The sequence below is a fragment of the Salmo salar genome, chromosome ssa19 (assembly GCF_905237065.1).
Source record: "Salmo salar chromosome ssa19, Ssal_v3.1, whole genome shotgun sequence".
In the NCBI taxonomy this organism is placed as follows: Eukaryota; Metazoa; Chordata; class Actinopteri; order Salmoniformes; family Salmonidae; genus Salmo; species Salmo salar.
Window position 1 is genome coordinate 26,210,630 of NC_059460.1, and position 15,255 is coordinate 26,225,884.

The following is a 15,255-nucleotide window of genomic DNA, read 5'->3' on the forward strand; positions in this document are numbered from 1 at the left end:
TGCAACTCAGTTCAGAAGGATGACTATTCTTTAGGTGTCTGGGTGGTTAAATGCATAACGCACAGCATAATTATTATTAACTAGGTCATACTTAAAATAGATATTCAATGTCTGATTCAATATTGTTACCAATCTACTAATCACTACCCGTTTGAAAAGTTCCCTGGTCTTTGTAGTTGAATCTGTGCTCGAAATTCAATACTTGTCTGATGGAACCCTTACGGGAAAAAAAAACACATGAATTTCACATGATCACCGCAACTAGACAAAAACGTGCAGGGGACCATGACACAATGTTCTAAGAATGTCCTTGGGGATGTCCCTGGAACAAACCGGGAACTAGATAAAACCTGCAGGGGACCATGACTGTTTAAAGTGAACTCATGTAAATGATGCACTTCAAAGTAATATAGTCTAAATTACATTTGACAGCTGGGTTTTCACGTGCTCAAATGTTGTAAGTTAGTGTAAGTTAAAAGCACTGTGTGTGTATTATAACAACCCATTTTGGTTTGCAGGGAGTCACAAGTGAAATCTCATGTGAAAATGTGAATCCATATGTGATCCACATATGTGATCCAAATGATTTCACGTGACATGTGAAACATGTGGTTTGTCTGTAAGGGACCTTACAGTAACTTTTTATGTGATTTGTTAAACCAAATGTGACTCCTGAACTAATGTAGGCTTGCCTAAACAAAGAGGCTGAATACTTATGCAACTATTATAATTTTATATTGCTCATATAAAAAAAAAAAGTAATTGTTCCTTCCACTTTGACAGAGTATGTTGTGTATATTGTTGACAAAAAATTACAATTAAATCCAATCCCACTTTGTAACACAATAAAACAAGTGAAGAAATCCAAGGTGTCTGAATACCTTTGCAAGGCACTGTATATTTAGTCTGTTTAGGGTTTATGATGAACTGATGGAACAGTTAGTCAGAACACAAACAGCCTTGTCAATCATGCTGAAAAAACACTTGTATTCAAAAACAAAGACAAAAGCAAAAACAAGTTCACATTAACACTATATAAATTTATTAACTGTCTAAAATGGGTCATCTAAAGCTCATGAACATGAACAGTATACAGGTTAGAGAGATGAGGTTAGATTTTCTTTTAAATAGGCAAAGGGTTAAAGCTGAGATAATTTGACAGTTAATAAAAATAAAAAAAATGAACAGACGCAAAGCCGTCAAAATGTACATCTTGTTGTGCCCCTGGCTTCTAGAACTAAAAGGTAAAAGAAGTCCACCCACGGAAAAACTGTAATACAGCAAAATCAGTACAGCAAAAAAAGTCATAAACAGTGGTCCTAGTAAGAGAATGGTCCCAAAACAAAAAGGTAAAGCTGGAATAAATTACAACCCTATCTGATCGTCCCTCGCTCCAGCGGCTAAACTAAGATGAGAACACATTTCCTCGCTGTGAAACACGGGAACTACGAATGTCAACAGGGGAGAGAAAGGAGAGAAACCAACCCGCCGTAAGATTGCGACCCTGAGCAGCATCGTCACGCCGAGTTAGTTTGGTTTGTTTCCAGTTCAGGTGTGAGCATTTCAAACGTTGTGCAGAGGTTATCACTTGTTATCCAGTCTTAGGCGCTGCTCCTTACCGTTGACGGTTAGAGACTTCAACTGACCGTCCTCCTCCACCTCCACCCTCTCCTGGCCATTCTCCACAATCCTGCATGAGACAAAACAGAGTTAGGATAAAAGACAAGAGTTATTTTAATCATGCATATCTGTTTTTGGTAATAATTTAAAGGGTTTATAAAGGGTACGTTATTGTTAAGTGTTACACAATTCTTCAATATTCAAAACTTGTCTTGGTGAATTGACCACAGCCAAAGTAAATAGGAAAACAGCCTAGAAAAATCATGTTTGTTTTTATTTTGAGGAAACTATTCCCAGGTCACAGAGTGAAGACAGGAACAAGTTAGTGACACAGATGACTACATTGACTGACTAGCTGTACCGTTTTGTGGTGATTTGTCTGCCGTTGATGAACTTGGTAGAGGTGGATACTGAGCGGATGTTGCCCATCCCCCCTCCTCCGCTACCCCCGAAAGATGAAGAGGAGATCGTGGAAAAGCCCCCTCCACCCATATGCCCCAGCGAAGTGAAACCTAGGAGTGAAACACACACACACACACACGATTTCATTGTACTGTGTACACTACACTGTAATCTGTGCATATGACAAATAAAACTTTGTTTTGGCCTCGCAAATGTTGATCTCAAAATGAAGCTAATTATATGATCTAAATAGCATATTTTATAATATGCAGTGAGATTTATGTTGTAACAATTTCCGTGAGGAGGAAGTTAAGCTTAACCAGAGTTTTGGGAGACGCATGTTAGAAATACAGTATTACCGTGCTGCAGGGGAGGCCCACCTGAATCAAACACTGGGAAGCCTGCCCCGAAGGGGGGGAAGCCCCCGAAACCGTGGAAGGGTCCCCCGGTCCTGCTCCGGCTCACCCCTCGCTGTCTTTGACCCCCGCCGAAGAAGTCATCGTCCGCTGGGGATAGGGGACAGACAATGACAACACATTAGTCTAGTTCAAGTTAATTACACCCAAAAATAGTCAATAAAAACTGAAATCCATGAGCATACAAAAGGCATAGGCCATCTAAATACATATTTACACAGAACAAAAATAAAAACGCAACATGCAACAATTTCAAAGATTTTGATGAGTTACAGTTCATAAGGAAATCTGTTCATTTAAATAAATTCATTAGGTCCTAATCTATAGATTTCACTTGACTAGGCATAGGCCATAGGCCACTGTGGAGCTAGGCCCATCCAATCAGAATTTGTTTTTCCCCACAAAATGGCTTTATTACAGACAGAAATACTCCTCAGCACCCAATGTCACAACAATGGGCCTCAGGATCTTGTCACGTTATCTCTGTGCATTCAAATTGCCATCAATAAAATGCAATTGTGTTAGTTGTCTGCACCTTATGCCTGCCCATACACATGGTCTGCAGTTGTGAGGCTGGTTGGACGTAGTGACAAATTCTCTAAAACGACATTGGTAAAGAAATTAACATTAAATTATCTGGAAACAGCTCTGGTGGACATTCCTGCAGTCAGCATGCCAATTGCACGCTCCCTCAAAACTTGAGACATCTGTGGCATTGTGTTGTGTGATAAAAGTGCACAATTTACAGTGGCCTTTTTAAAAGCTGAAAGAAATAAGATTTTCTTCCGTATGGAACATTTCTGGGATCTTTTATTTCAGCTCATGAAACATGGGACCAACACTTTACATGTTGGCTTATTCATTTACATATTATTCCATAGGTTAATGTACTTTCTTCAACTGCACTTGAAGAAACGTTCAAAGTTCAGCCTACTTTAAGCAAAACATTGGGACATGTACCTGGCTACAATCTTTGTGATAAACAGAGATATGATGGCCACGCATTGTTTTTGCAAAAAAGATCTTGCTTTTTCATTGTAAGCTCATTAACTTGACTGCCAGCCAAATAGCATTGCACTTCTGCTGTCAACTGATTCATGTGTTGCACTAATATATACTGCTCAAAAAAATAAAGGGAACACTTAAACAACACATCCTAGATCTGAAGGAAAGAAATATTCTTATTAAACACTTTTTTCTTTACATAGTTGAATGTGCTGACAACAAAATCACACAAAAATAATCAATGGAAATCCAATTTATCAACCCATGGAGGTCTGGATTTGGAGTCACACTCAAAATTAAAGTGGAAAACCACACTACAGGCTGATCCAACTTTGATGTAATGTCATTAAAACAAGTCAAAATGAGGCTCAGTAGTGTGTGTGGCCTCCACGTGCCTGTATGACCTCCCTACAACGCCTGGGCATGCTCCTGATGAGGTGGCAGATGGTCTCCTGAGGGATCTCCTCCCAGACCTGGACTAAAGCATCCGCCAACTTCTGGACAGTCTGTGGTGCAACGTGACGTTGGTGGATGGAGCGAGACATGATGTACCAAATGTGCTCAATTGGATTCAGGTCTGGGGAACGGGCGGGCCAGTCCATAGCATCAATGCCTTCCTCTTGCAGGAACTGCTGACACACTCCAGCCACATGAGGTCTAGCATTGTCTTGCATTTTGAGGAACCCAGGGCCAACCGCACCAGCATATGGTCTCACAAGGGGTCTGAGGATCTCATCTCGGTACCTAATGGCAGTCAGGCTACCTCTGGCGAGCACATGGAGTGCTGTGCGGCCCCCCAAAGAAATGCCACCCCACACCATGACTGACCCACCGCCAAACCGGTCATGCTGGAGGATGTTGCAGGCAGCAGAACGTTCTCCACGGCGTCTCCAGACTCTGTCACGTCTGTCACATGTGCTCAGTGTGAACCTGCTTTCATCTGTGAAGAGCACAGGGCGTCAGTGGCGAATTTGCCAATCTTGGTGTTCTCTGGCAAATGCAAAACGTCCTGCACGGTGTTGGGCTGTAAGCACAACCCCCACCTGTGGACATCGGGCCCTCATACCACCCTCATGGAGTCTGTTTCTGACCGTTTGAGCAGACACATGCACATTTGTGGCCTGCTGGAGGTCATTTTGCAGGGCTCTGGCAGTGCTCCTCCTTGCACAAAGGCGGAGGTAGCGGTCCTGCTGCTGGGTTGTTGCCCTCCTACGGCCTCCTCCACGTCTCCTGATGTACTGGCCTGTCTCCTGGTAGCGCCTCCATGCTCTGGACACTACGCTGACAGACACAGCAAACCTTCTTGCCACAGCTCGCATTGATGTGCCATCCTGGATGAGCTGCACTACCTGAGCCACTTGTGTGGGTTGTAGACTCCGTCTCATGCTACCACTAGAGTGAAAGCACCGCCAGCATTCAAAAGTGACCAAAACATCAGCCAGGAAGCATAGGAACTGAGAAGTGGTCTGTGGTCCCCACCTGCAGAACCACTCCTTTATTGGGGGTGTCTTGCTAATTGCCTATAATTTCCACCTGTTGTCTATTCCATTTGCACAACAGCATGTGAAATTGATTGTCAATCAGTGTTGCTTCCTAAGTGGACAGTTTGATTTCACAGAAATGTGATTGACTTGGAGTTACATTGTGTTGTTTAAGTGTTCCCTTTATTTTTTTGAGCAGTGTATTTTCTGTGAAGGAAAACTATAGTTGCAAGTCCCTGATCACTCTATTGAAGCAAAATAAACTATTGACTTTCAATATAAAACGTGACACCTGTCAATACACAGCTCGACTCACCTGCTCCCGCTTTCTCCCGTTGTGTTTTTTACAAACAAACACGAGACTGGCTCAACTGTTCTGGGGAACTATGGTGAGCTTTATAATGTAAATAATGGGACAGGTAAAATGAATAATGTTCTGTTTTTTCCCCATAACTTATTGTACAAGTTGACTGCAGGTATTTACTTAAAAAGTACCTACAAAATAACAAATTGTATTTAGGACAGAACGTTAATTGCTTTGCCATATTTTAGTGCCTTGTTGCAAACAGGACGTTTGAGAAGAAAAAAAAATTCTGTACCTTTTCGCTCGGTCAATTACGTTAATATTGCGGAATAACTACAGATACATCCTCACTTCTCCCATCACAGCCATTAAACTAACTGTTTTAAAGTCACCATTGGCCTCATGGTGAAATCCTCTCTGGAAACTCAGTTAGGAAGGATGCCTGTATCTTTGTAGTAACTGGGTATATTGATTGAGATGAGGTAATCATTCTAAAATCATGTTAAACACTATTATTGCACACAGAGTGTGTCCATGCATCTTATCATGTGACTTGTTAAACCCATTTTTACTCCTGAACTTACTTAGGCTTGCCATAAAAGGGGTTGAATACTTACTGACTCAAGCCATTTCAGCTTTAGATTTTTTGTAAACAATTTTTAAAACAAAATTCCACTTTGACATGATGGATTATTGTATGCATTTAATCCATTTTAAATTCAAGCAATAACACAACAAAATGTGGAAAAAGTAAAGGGTGTGAATACTTCCTGAAGGCACTGTAAAAGGGTTCCTTTGTGCTTTTAGCATCTCCAACAGAGATGTGACATTTCTGGGTGCATTCTGGCAGGAGTGTAGTAAGTCCGATGAATTGCAATAGTTTATGGCTTAGGTTGTAGGATCAGGTACGAATATTTTCACATATCTGTGATCAATGGTTCTACTCAATTTCTTCCTTTAGATCTGTTGCCCATTGTTTCCTTATAGGTTCTGAGCCATCAGGTAGAGCTTCAAATCAGCCCTTGATATAACTTGGCCATCAACTTCTTTGGCGTTGCAGCTTCTTTCAGTATTTTGTCTATGCTAGATGCCTTCTGTTGAAGTCGTCGAATACAATTTCTGAGTTGTAAGAATGGAAATAAAAATCAGCCTTGGATAATCCAAATATGTATTGTAATTGAAGGACAGTAGAGATAAGTCATAGTACACATGTTCAATATTCAAGACGTTGTCAATGTCATCAATGTTGCATACGAACAGAAATGTTTGCTTAGAAAGGATCGCACGCATGGTTTTGCAAAGTGTGGGATTTATCAACTTGAGAATATGCGTAAATTTAAGCACACCTCTGACCATGTGTACGCACAGCACCTTGTGGTAGGAAAGTCAAACTGCTAATGAAATACCATCCGCCAAATGGAGAAAGGATTGAGATACTGGACCAAATCATAAACTATGAAGAAAAAAGATAGTTATAGTTTATTCATGTGTTTCTTTTATAGACAGATTTCTGGCTCCCAGGTGTCTTTTATACAGGTAATGAGCTGAGATTAGGAGCACACTCTTAAAGGGAGCGCTCCAAATCTCAGCTTGTTACCTGTATAAAAAGACACCTGTCCACAGAAGCAATCAATCAATCAGATTCCAAACTCTCCACCATGGCCAAGACCAAAGGGCTCTCCAAGGATGTCAGGGACAGGATTGTAGACCTACACAAGGCTGGAATGGGCTACAAGACCATCGCCAAGCAGCTTGGTGAGAAGGTGACAACAGTTGGTGCAATTATTCGCAAATGGAAGAAACAGAAAATAACTGTCAATCTCCCTCGGCCTGGGGCTCCATGCAAGATCTCACCTCGTGGAGTTGCAATGATCATGAGACCGGTGAGGAATCAGCCCAGAACTACACGGGAGGATCTTGTCAATGATCTCAAGGCAGCTGGGACCATAGTCACCAAGAAAACAATAGGTAACACACTACGCCGTGAAGGACTGAAATCCTGCAGTGCCCGCAAGGTCCCCCTGCTCAAGAAAGCACATATACATACCCGTCTGAAGTTTACCAATGAACATCTGAATGATTCAGAGGACAGCTGGGTGAAAGTGTTGTGGTCAGATGAGACCAAAATGGAGCTCTTTGGCATCAACTCAACTCGCCGTGTGTGGAGGAGGAGGAATGCTGCCTATGACCCCAAGAACACCATCCCCATCGTCAAACATGGTGGAAACATTATGCTTTAGGGGTGTTTTTCTGCGAAGGGGACAGGACAACTTCACCGCATCAAACCTGGTGGCCAACTACAAGAAACGTCTGACCTCTGTGATTGCCAACAAGGGTTTTGCCACCAAGTACTAAGTCATGTTTTGCAGAGGGGCCAAATACTTATTTCCCTCATTAAAATGCAAATAATTGTATAACATTTTTTATGTGTTTTTCTGGATGTTTTTGTTGTTATTCTGTCTCTCACTGTTCAAATAAACCTACCATTAAAATTATAGACTGACCATTTCTTTGTCAGTGGGCAAATGTACAAAATCAGCAGGGGATCCTTTTTAGGTTTGCGGTGTGCTCCACAACATTACAATCAAAAATGGCATTCCACTGAAAGATCCACCCAGACCCAATGAGCCCATGCCTGACAGGGAGTGTTTCCCACCACCCATAGGTCTGGCACTGAGGACAAGAGTCAATATCATACAACAGTTTGAGGTATCTGTTCTACCAAATATTGTAATCAAATCGACAAGGAAAACACATTTACATTGCACCAGAATTTGTCTCACATGATTGACACAATCAACAGGTTCCTTCAATTATTGATTTCTCTCTATTGCATACATCCTCCAGCTGCTGTTTGAGTCCAAGAATTGATGCAGGCAAATCAGGCAAATCACCCACATCTGTCAAGATTTCATGTTTTGTTATTCATTTTGTCACACATACATACATACATACATACATATATATTATATTTCATTTTCAAGAAAAAATATTTAGATGTGGTCCATGTCTGAATATGGTTGCGAAAATAAAGCTCGACTTGCCATCAGTTGGTGTGTCTGGGAGAGGTTCCTCAGTATCACCATCACAAATGATGCCAGACACCGAGATCTCTCCAATTATGGTGTCAATGCGCTGGTCCATAGCAGACAGTGAAGAGTCACTCTGCCCTCCTCCTGTTGTACTTATATCCCTTTTGTGGATCATCATTATTATTCTTTTTTGCATACGTTTTAAAATCAAACCATTTCATTTCAGCGGGGGTTTACTGTGTGTTATGTTCAAGCTTCAAAGTGCTCCACTGTTGAAGGGTGTCAACATTTCTAAGTCATGGATTTTCTGTTCTAGTATTTCAATTTTTTTATGGGTCTTCTCTTATGTGAAGAGTAAGACATGATGCAACCGCTCATATATGCTTTAAGAGCTACCCAGACAACAGTTGGGCATACTTCATCGGCTACATTTATTTCCAAAAACCATGTCTGTGTTGAGATGAGGTAAACTCATCTCAAAGTAACATTGTGTTGAATCGCCATGTCTTTGCTATTGGCAAAGGAGGTTTGAGTTTAAGGTGAAGGACAATGAGCTGTGGTCCGGAATTATTCTAGGAAGGTATGTACATTCAGAAAAACAGTCAATTAAATAAAAGTTTGCAATTACAAAAGTCAATTCTTGAAAATGAGTTGTCAACATGAGAGTAATAGGAGTATTGTCTTTCAGTTGGATGTTTCTATCTCCACAGTTCACACAGACCATCTCTTTGATGTTGTGGTTTAATACCTTAGACATGTTAGGAAGAGGATATAGTTTAGTTGACGACTTCTCTAGAGTTGCATCCTGCATACTTAAAATCCCCCCCCCGCATATAATATTCCTGTTACATTGAGGTAGTTTTAGTACAAGGTCATTCATTAACTTTGGGCAATAACAATTCAGTAAAGTTACTTTCTTGTGCCAGGTTTCCTTTCACCATTATAAAAACATCCATTTGCATCTGTAGTAACTTCTGTAGACTTAAATGGGACTTTATTATCAATGAGAATTGATACTCCTATGGACCTTGAGGAGTAGGTTGAGGAGAATGCCAGCCCATCCCAAGCTCAGCCAAATCTGGAAGATGTTTCTAATGGGATTGACCTTAACATAATTTAAGATCTAGGATTAAAGCCCTTGAACCTCCGGGCCATCTTCTTATCTTGGTGTCCCTTGATTTATAATTATTTATAACAAATGACTGCGAGGCATCCGCGGTTCAACCCCAGAGCTATAAATGTGGAGGCGAGCCTCAGAAAATGGACAGATAGGACAGCCTACATCATTCATCATTCAGCTGGAATGCTTTCAAAAATAGCTTCCGTATTAAAAACAAGAGCAGTTGTAATAGCAGCAGACCCATGTGTCTGTGTGTGTGTGTGGAAACATGTGAGGTGAGGGGGTTACAATAACACTCGAATGCGTGTGGTGTATGAGTGTGCGGGAAGTGCATGTTAAAACATCCTGGTTTAAATTAACAAGATGAAACGCTTTCATAAACACAAATGGCTCTGACAAATAAGACTAGAAAAGGCTGGATGCTTTTCCTGTATCTAAGAAGGCAAACACTTCCATGTTGATATTTGGATTTCTGTCTGTAAACTCTTCCATGTATCATGACTCTACAGATTGTAAATGCCCAGTGTATCTTTAAAACACAGTCTACGTCCCAAATGGCACCATATTCCCTATAAAGCACACTACTTTTGACCAGGACCTATGGGGTTTTGGGCAAAAGTAGTGCACTCTGTAGAGAATAGGGTGCCAGTTTGGACGCATGCACAGACTGAGTGCAGAGGACAGCTGTTGCTGTTTACTTCCATGTTGGCAGTGTCCAGCATCAGACAGCATGTCCTCAATGCTTTCGGTAAGAGGATAGTAAATGCTAGGCTGATGGCACAGAACACCACTATGGTCCTGGCTCAGGTAGGTGTCCCTGTTTGCTCTTAAAACTTGAACCCAGAACATCCATGCTCTCCAGTCTGTGCTTAGAAAGAGACTCTAAAAGGATGCAATGGGGGTTCTACAGTTGAAACTAAAGCCTATGGCTATACAGTACCCAGCCTGTAGCCAGAGGTGTGGTTATTGTATGGCTGGCTGTCATAATGCCAGCTGGTGCTGGGGGTCTGTCGGTCGGTCTGTCAGCAGGAGCCTGGGATCCTGCTAAGACTAATAACATACAGGAGGGGTCAACTGACTGCTAACGTCCTGAGTCACACCCAGGCTACTACAAAGTTAGGCTAGACGGCACTCTGAGCACAGTCCTGAGAGTCAGGCTACCCCACAGTTAGGCTAAAATGTATGGGTAAGTGTGTGTCTAATCAAGGGTCCAGGCTATCTCACCGTCCCCTGAATCAGGACATGGGCATTAATATGGAGTTGGTCCCCCCTTTGCTGCTATAACAGCCTCCACTCTTCTGGGAAGGCTTTCCACTAGATGTTGGAACGTTGCTGCAGAGACTTGCTTCCATTCAGCCACAAGAGGATAATTGAGGTCGGGCACTGATGTTGGGCAATAAGGCCTGGCTCGCAGTCGGTGTTCCAATTCATCCCAAAGGTGTTCGATGGGGTTAAGGTTAGGGCTCTGTGCAGGCAAATCAAGTTCTTCCACCCCAATCTCAACAAACCATTTCTGTATGGACCTCAATTTGTGCATGTGGGCATTGTCATGCTGAAACAGGAAAGGGCCTTCCCCAAACTGTTGCCACAACGTTGGAAGCACAGAAACGTCTAGAATGTCATTGTATGGTGTAGCTTTAAGATCTCCCTTCATTGGAACTAAGTGGCCTACCCCGAACCATGACAAACAGCCCCAGACCATTATTCCTTCTCCGCCAAACTTTACAGTTGGCACTATGCATTTGGTCAGGTAGCGTTCTCCTGGCATCCGTCAAACCCAGATCCATCCGTCGGTCTGCCAGATGGTGAAGCATGATTCATCACTCCAGAGAACGCGTTTCCACTGCCTCAGAGTCCAATGGCGGCGAGCTTTACACCATTTAAGCCAATGCTTGGCATTGTACATGGTGAACTTAGGCTTGTGTGCGGCTGCTCGCCCATGGATGCCCATTTCATGAAGTTCCCGACGAACCGTTCCTGTGCTGACGTTGCTTCCAGAAGCAGTTTGGAACTTGATAGTGAGTGTTGCAACAGAAGACAGACGATTTTTAAGAGCTACGCGCTTCAGCCTTTGCCGGTCCCATTCTTTGAGCTTGTGTGTCCTACCACTTTGCAGCTGAGCCGTTGTTGCTCCTAGAAGTTTCCATTTCACAATAACAGCACTTACAGTTGACAGGGGCAGCTCTGGCAGGGCAGAAATTTTACAAACTGACTTGTTGGAAAGGTGGCATCCTATGACGTCACGGAGCTCTTCAGTAAGGTAATTTACTGCAAATGTTTGTCTATGGAGTTCGCATGGCTGTGTACTCGATTTTATACACTTGTCAGCAAAAGGTGTGGATGAAATAGCCAAATCCACTAAATTTGAAGGCGTGTCCACATACTTTTGTATATATCGTGTATATAACACTCATGCAGAGCAGCAAACAGCCCAATCTCTCTTATCCAGCCAGCTAGGCTGACCTAGATGTGTGCACAATTAGTAGCATGTCCACAGGGGTTTAAAACTGCAATTAGTTGTGGGCATCTGACAGCGAAAAGGTCGGGAATGTTCCTGGAATCAAAAAGCAGACCGCTCGAGAAAGCGTTGATAAACTTAATCACAATGCCTGCTTCAGTTATTAAAGCCATAGTGAGGTCTCTTGCTCACTCTGGCCTCAGTGGGGGGGTGGAAAGACTTACCGAAGAAATCTGCAAATGGATCTCGTCCCCCAAAGAATTCCCTGAAGACGTCCTCTGGATTACGGAATGTGAACCCGCCACCGAAGTGATCAGCGTTGTGATAATGCTTTCCTGGAAGAAAGAGACACAATCATCAACTCATTTCCAACAAGAGTTATTGAGAGATAGTAAAGCAACATATTCCTGGTCATACAAGTACACATGGCGATCTGAATATACTTCAATTATTCAAGGACACTATGATAGTAGCATGACTCGTAGTAATGCCTCGTAGTAATGCCTCGTAGTAATGGCTTAGTTGAAAGTCAGACCCCCCCCCCCAAAAAAAAAAAGAGGTTGGTATTGCCCTGTCAGATTTATGGTAAACCACTGAAGTTGACCCCATAGAGTTGTACATTGGTAGAAGAAAATACACTTCTCCTTGGCATGTTTGCTGTATGTGGTATTTCAGACATTGTGTCATATCATAAAATACTGTCCTTTTATATTCATTTATAACCTCCATATCTCCTAGATAAGCCTATCAAAACATCAAAGAGTAATGTTCAATGTTTACCTCCTCCCCCTCCGCTTCCTGTTAGGCCTTCTTTACCATATTGGTCATACAGGTTCCTCTTGTTTGCTAATGGAAAGGGAAAAATAAAAATAAGAAAAATGGGGATTAAATGCTGGGAAGAGCCATAGTAAGAAATCGGAGGGTGCACAGTGCTGACAAGCCATGGGAGTTAGTGGACATAGTGTCGCTGCCCAAGTTCATGCCCATTTCCATAAGTCCTAAATTACCACCCCAGAACTTGATAGACAAAACGAGCCAAATGACATCAAGAGAGACTACTCAAAGGCTTGTACAAGAACCAAAAGAGGAAAGTCGATGTTGAAGTGTGTGTACTCCACAGCTCAAACAGCCCTGACATAACAATTACTGGCCTGGTTTTAGCTGCTGTTGCCAGGTGAACAGTATATAACAGGAACAACTAAATCAAGACATTACAGTTGTCTGTTGTGCGCTTAGGCCTATAACGGTGTCCCAAACAGCACCCTAGTCCCTATGTAGTGCACTACTTTTGACCAGAGCCCTGATCAAAAGTAGTGGACTACATAGAAAATAGGGTGCCGTTTGGGACATACAACACCTCAAGTACATTACATAATGTTTGGTCCTGAAACAGACAGACAGAAAGGTCATTCTGGACAAACAAACAAGAGTGATGTATGTTCACTATCTGGCAGCAACACATGACTGATCATATGTTTGTGTGAATTTTTTTTTTGGTATTGGTGAAAACATCATGAAGACAGCTAGGGGCCATACTTGCAAACATTAGAAAAAGTTTAAGTTCAAGGTTAAGCATTAGCCAATTAAAATCGTAGATGTAGTGTCACGTGATAGAACGCTGCATTGTAGCTAGTCCCATCAGAACCAGGAACACATTAGCCCTATGCTAACCTCACAAGGTGGTAGTGATTATATACTGTAACAAAAACCTCATTCATATTTAACTAGGCAAGTCAGTTAAGAACAAATTCTTATTTACAATGACGGCCTACCGGGGAACAGTGGGTTAACGGCCTTGTTCAGGGGGTAGAACGACAGATTTTTACCTTGTCAGCTCATGGAATCGATCCAGCAACCTTTTGGTTACTGGCCCAATGCTCTAACCACTAGGCTACCTGCCACTCCTTTTCAATCTCTCATCTTCCTATCAAAGATCTTAAACTTTTTCGACACAAATTAATGGCATTTCTTAAAATAGGTCAACTCGGACACCAGAGGGATACATGTAATACAATATGTATAGCAGAAAGACACCACTTATCACCACTACTGTGTGTACCTAGCTAGCATACATTTCTAGACACCAGATAATAAGTTGTAGTCACTCATTATTATATTAGCAGCAAGCATTTCTCCATAACATGTCTTGATATTTTTATTTGATTTTACAACCGGATGTGGTATTGGTATCCGTGATTCCAGACATGTGCAATAGCGTTTGATTTGATTTTAGCATTTAAACTGTCTTATGTGGGGGGGGACTCTTACCGTCTGACAGGACCTCATAGGCTTCTGAAAGCTCTTTGAACTTTCTCTCTGCGTCCTCCTTGTTGTCAGGGTTCTTGTCTGGATGCCACTTGAGTGCTAGCTTTCTGTACCTACAGTATGGCAGAAATACATGTACACTACATTATAGTGCTGAGCGACTAGTGCTTTTTAAGGTCGGTTCAATTTTGGTTCGATTATTAAAAAATAAATCACGGTTTTCGATTTCGATCATTTGAAATGCACTATGTGGGTTGAATGCTGTAACAGAATAAAACAATTAATACATTTCCCAGGATGGTAATAACTGCCCATTACTGCTTGTCACTTATTAACAATCAATTATTCACATTATTTTAAATTAAATCTTTCAGTGGTGTATATTACATTTGTTTTATTTGATGACTATATTTTCATTCCAAGTCAGCTCATCTTTATAGAGCTGGTGCCTATGCTGTCTGACAAAATCCCTATTTTGTGGTTCTTCAAAGAAAATAAGGTATACTTTTATGACTGCTGAATACAAACTATCAAATCACTTAGATCAGGGATGGGCAACTGGTGCCGGCGCCCCCTCCTCCTTGTAGGCTCAACCCCCCCCCAAAAAAAAAAAAACACTCAGTCGGGTTCTCAACTTACTGTTGAGAGTTAGAATACACAAGGTGCAATTTAGAAATTTGGTTGTGCATCAGCAGTCACTCAATTAGACCATGTACTCTAAAATGGTTTTAGATTGGTAAATTGTCTAGCAGCCAGCTGTCTAAACTTGTAGGAACATGGTCGAATTAAAGACCGGGTGGGGTCCATTGATCATCAGTTTTATTAAACTGCAAGCTTTTGCCTCCTATGGCCAAATGTGTAGAATTTGAGGAAATTAGCTGTAAAACTGCACACATCTCTCCGCCGTAGAATTGCTTGAAATTAGCTATAAAATTCTAAATTCTTCTCTCCACCCCTTGGCAAAATGTGTACAATTGCAGCAAACGTGCCTTAAAAACGGGGGGGGGGGTATAATAGATGTGGCAACGCAGCTCATGATGAGTTCTGTTTTTTTTTTTGTGGCCCCACCCCCCCCATCAAAGTTGCCCATCCCTGACTTAAATGTATTTTCAGGTAGAAATACAACAGCTGCTCTCTTTATCACCTCACGAT

The 15,255-nt window shown here is 41.9% G+C and overlaps 1 protein-coding gene across 4 annotated transcripts in view; it reads right to left on the reverse strand.

Annotated features, from left to right (window-relative positions):
• Positions 1-1,019: 1,019 nt before the first annotated feature.
• The window catches only part of LOC106578614 (dnaJ homolog subfamily B member 6), a 42,403-nt gene continuing 28,167 nt past the window's right edge, over positions 1,020-15,255 (reverse strand). For 3 of the 4 annotated variants that reach the window (XM_014157613.2, XM_014157616.2, XM_014157615.2), the window contains exons 3-8: positions 14,107-14,216; positions 12,619-12,684; positions 12,063-12,173; positions 2,382-2,528; positions 1,982-2,132; positions 1,020-1,690 (exon numbers count right to left, since the gene is read on the reverse strand). In XM_014157613.2, the coding sequence (XP_014013088.2) occupies positions 1,585-1,690; positions 1,982-2,132; positions 2,382-2,528; positions 12,063-12,173; positions 12,619-12,684; positions 14,107-14,216 (691 nt within the window). In that variant the 3' untranslated portion in view covers positions 1,020-1,584. The remainder of the gene's footprint in view (positions 1,691-1,981; positions 2,133-2,381; positions 2,529-12,062; positions 12,174-12,618; positions 12,685-14,106; positions 14,217-15,255) is intronic. The other variant, XM_014157617.2, reaches the window with a different exon arrangement.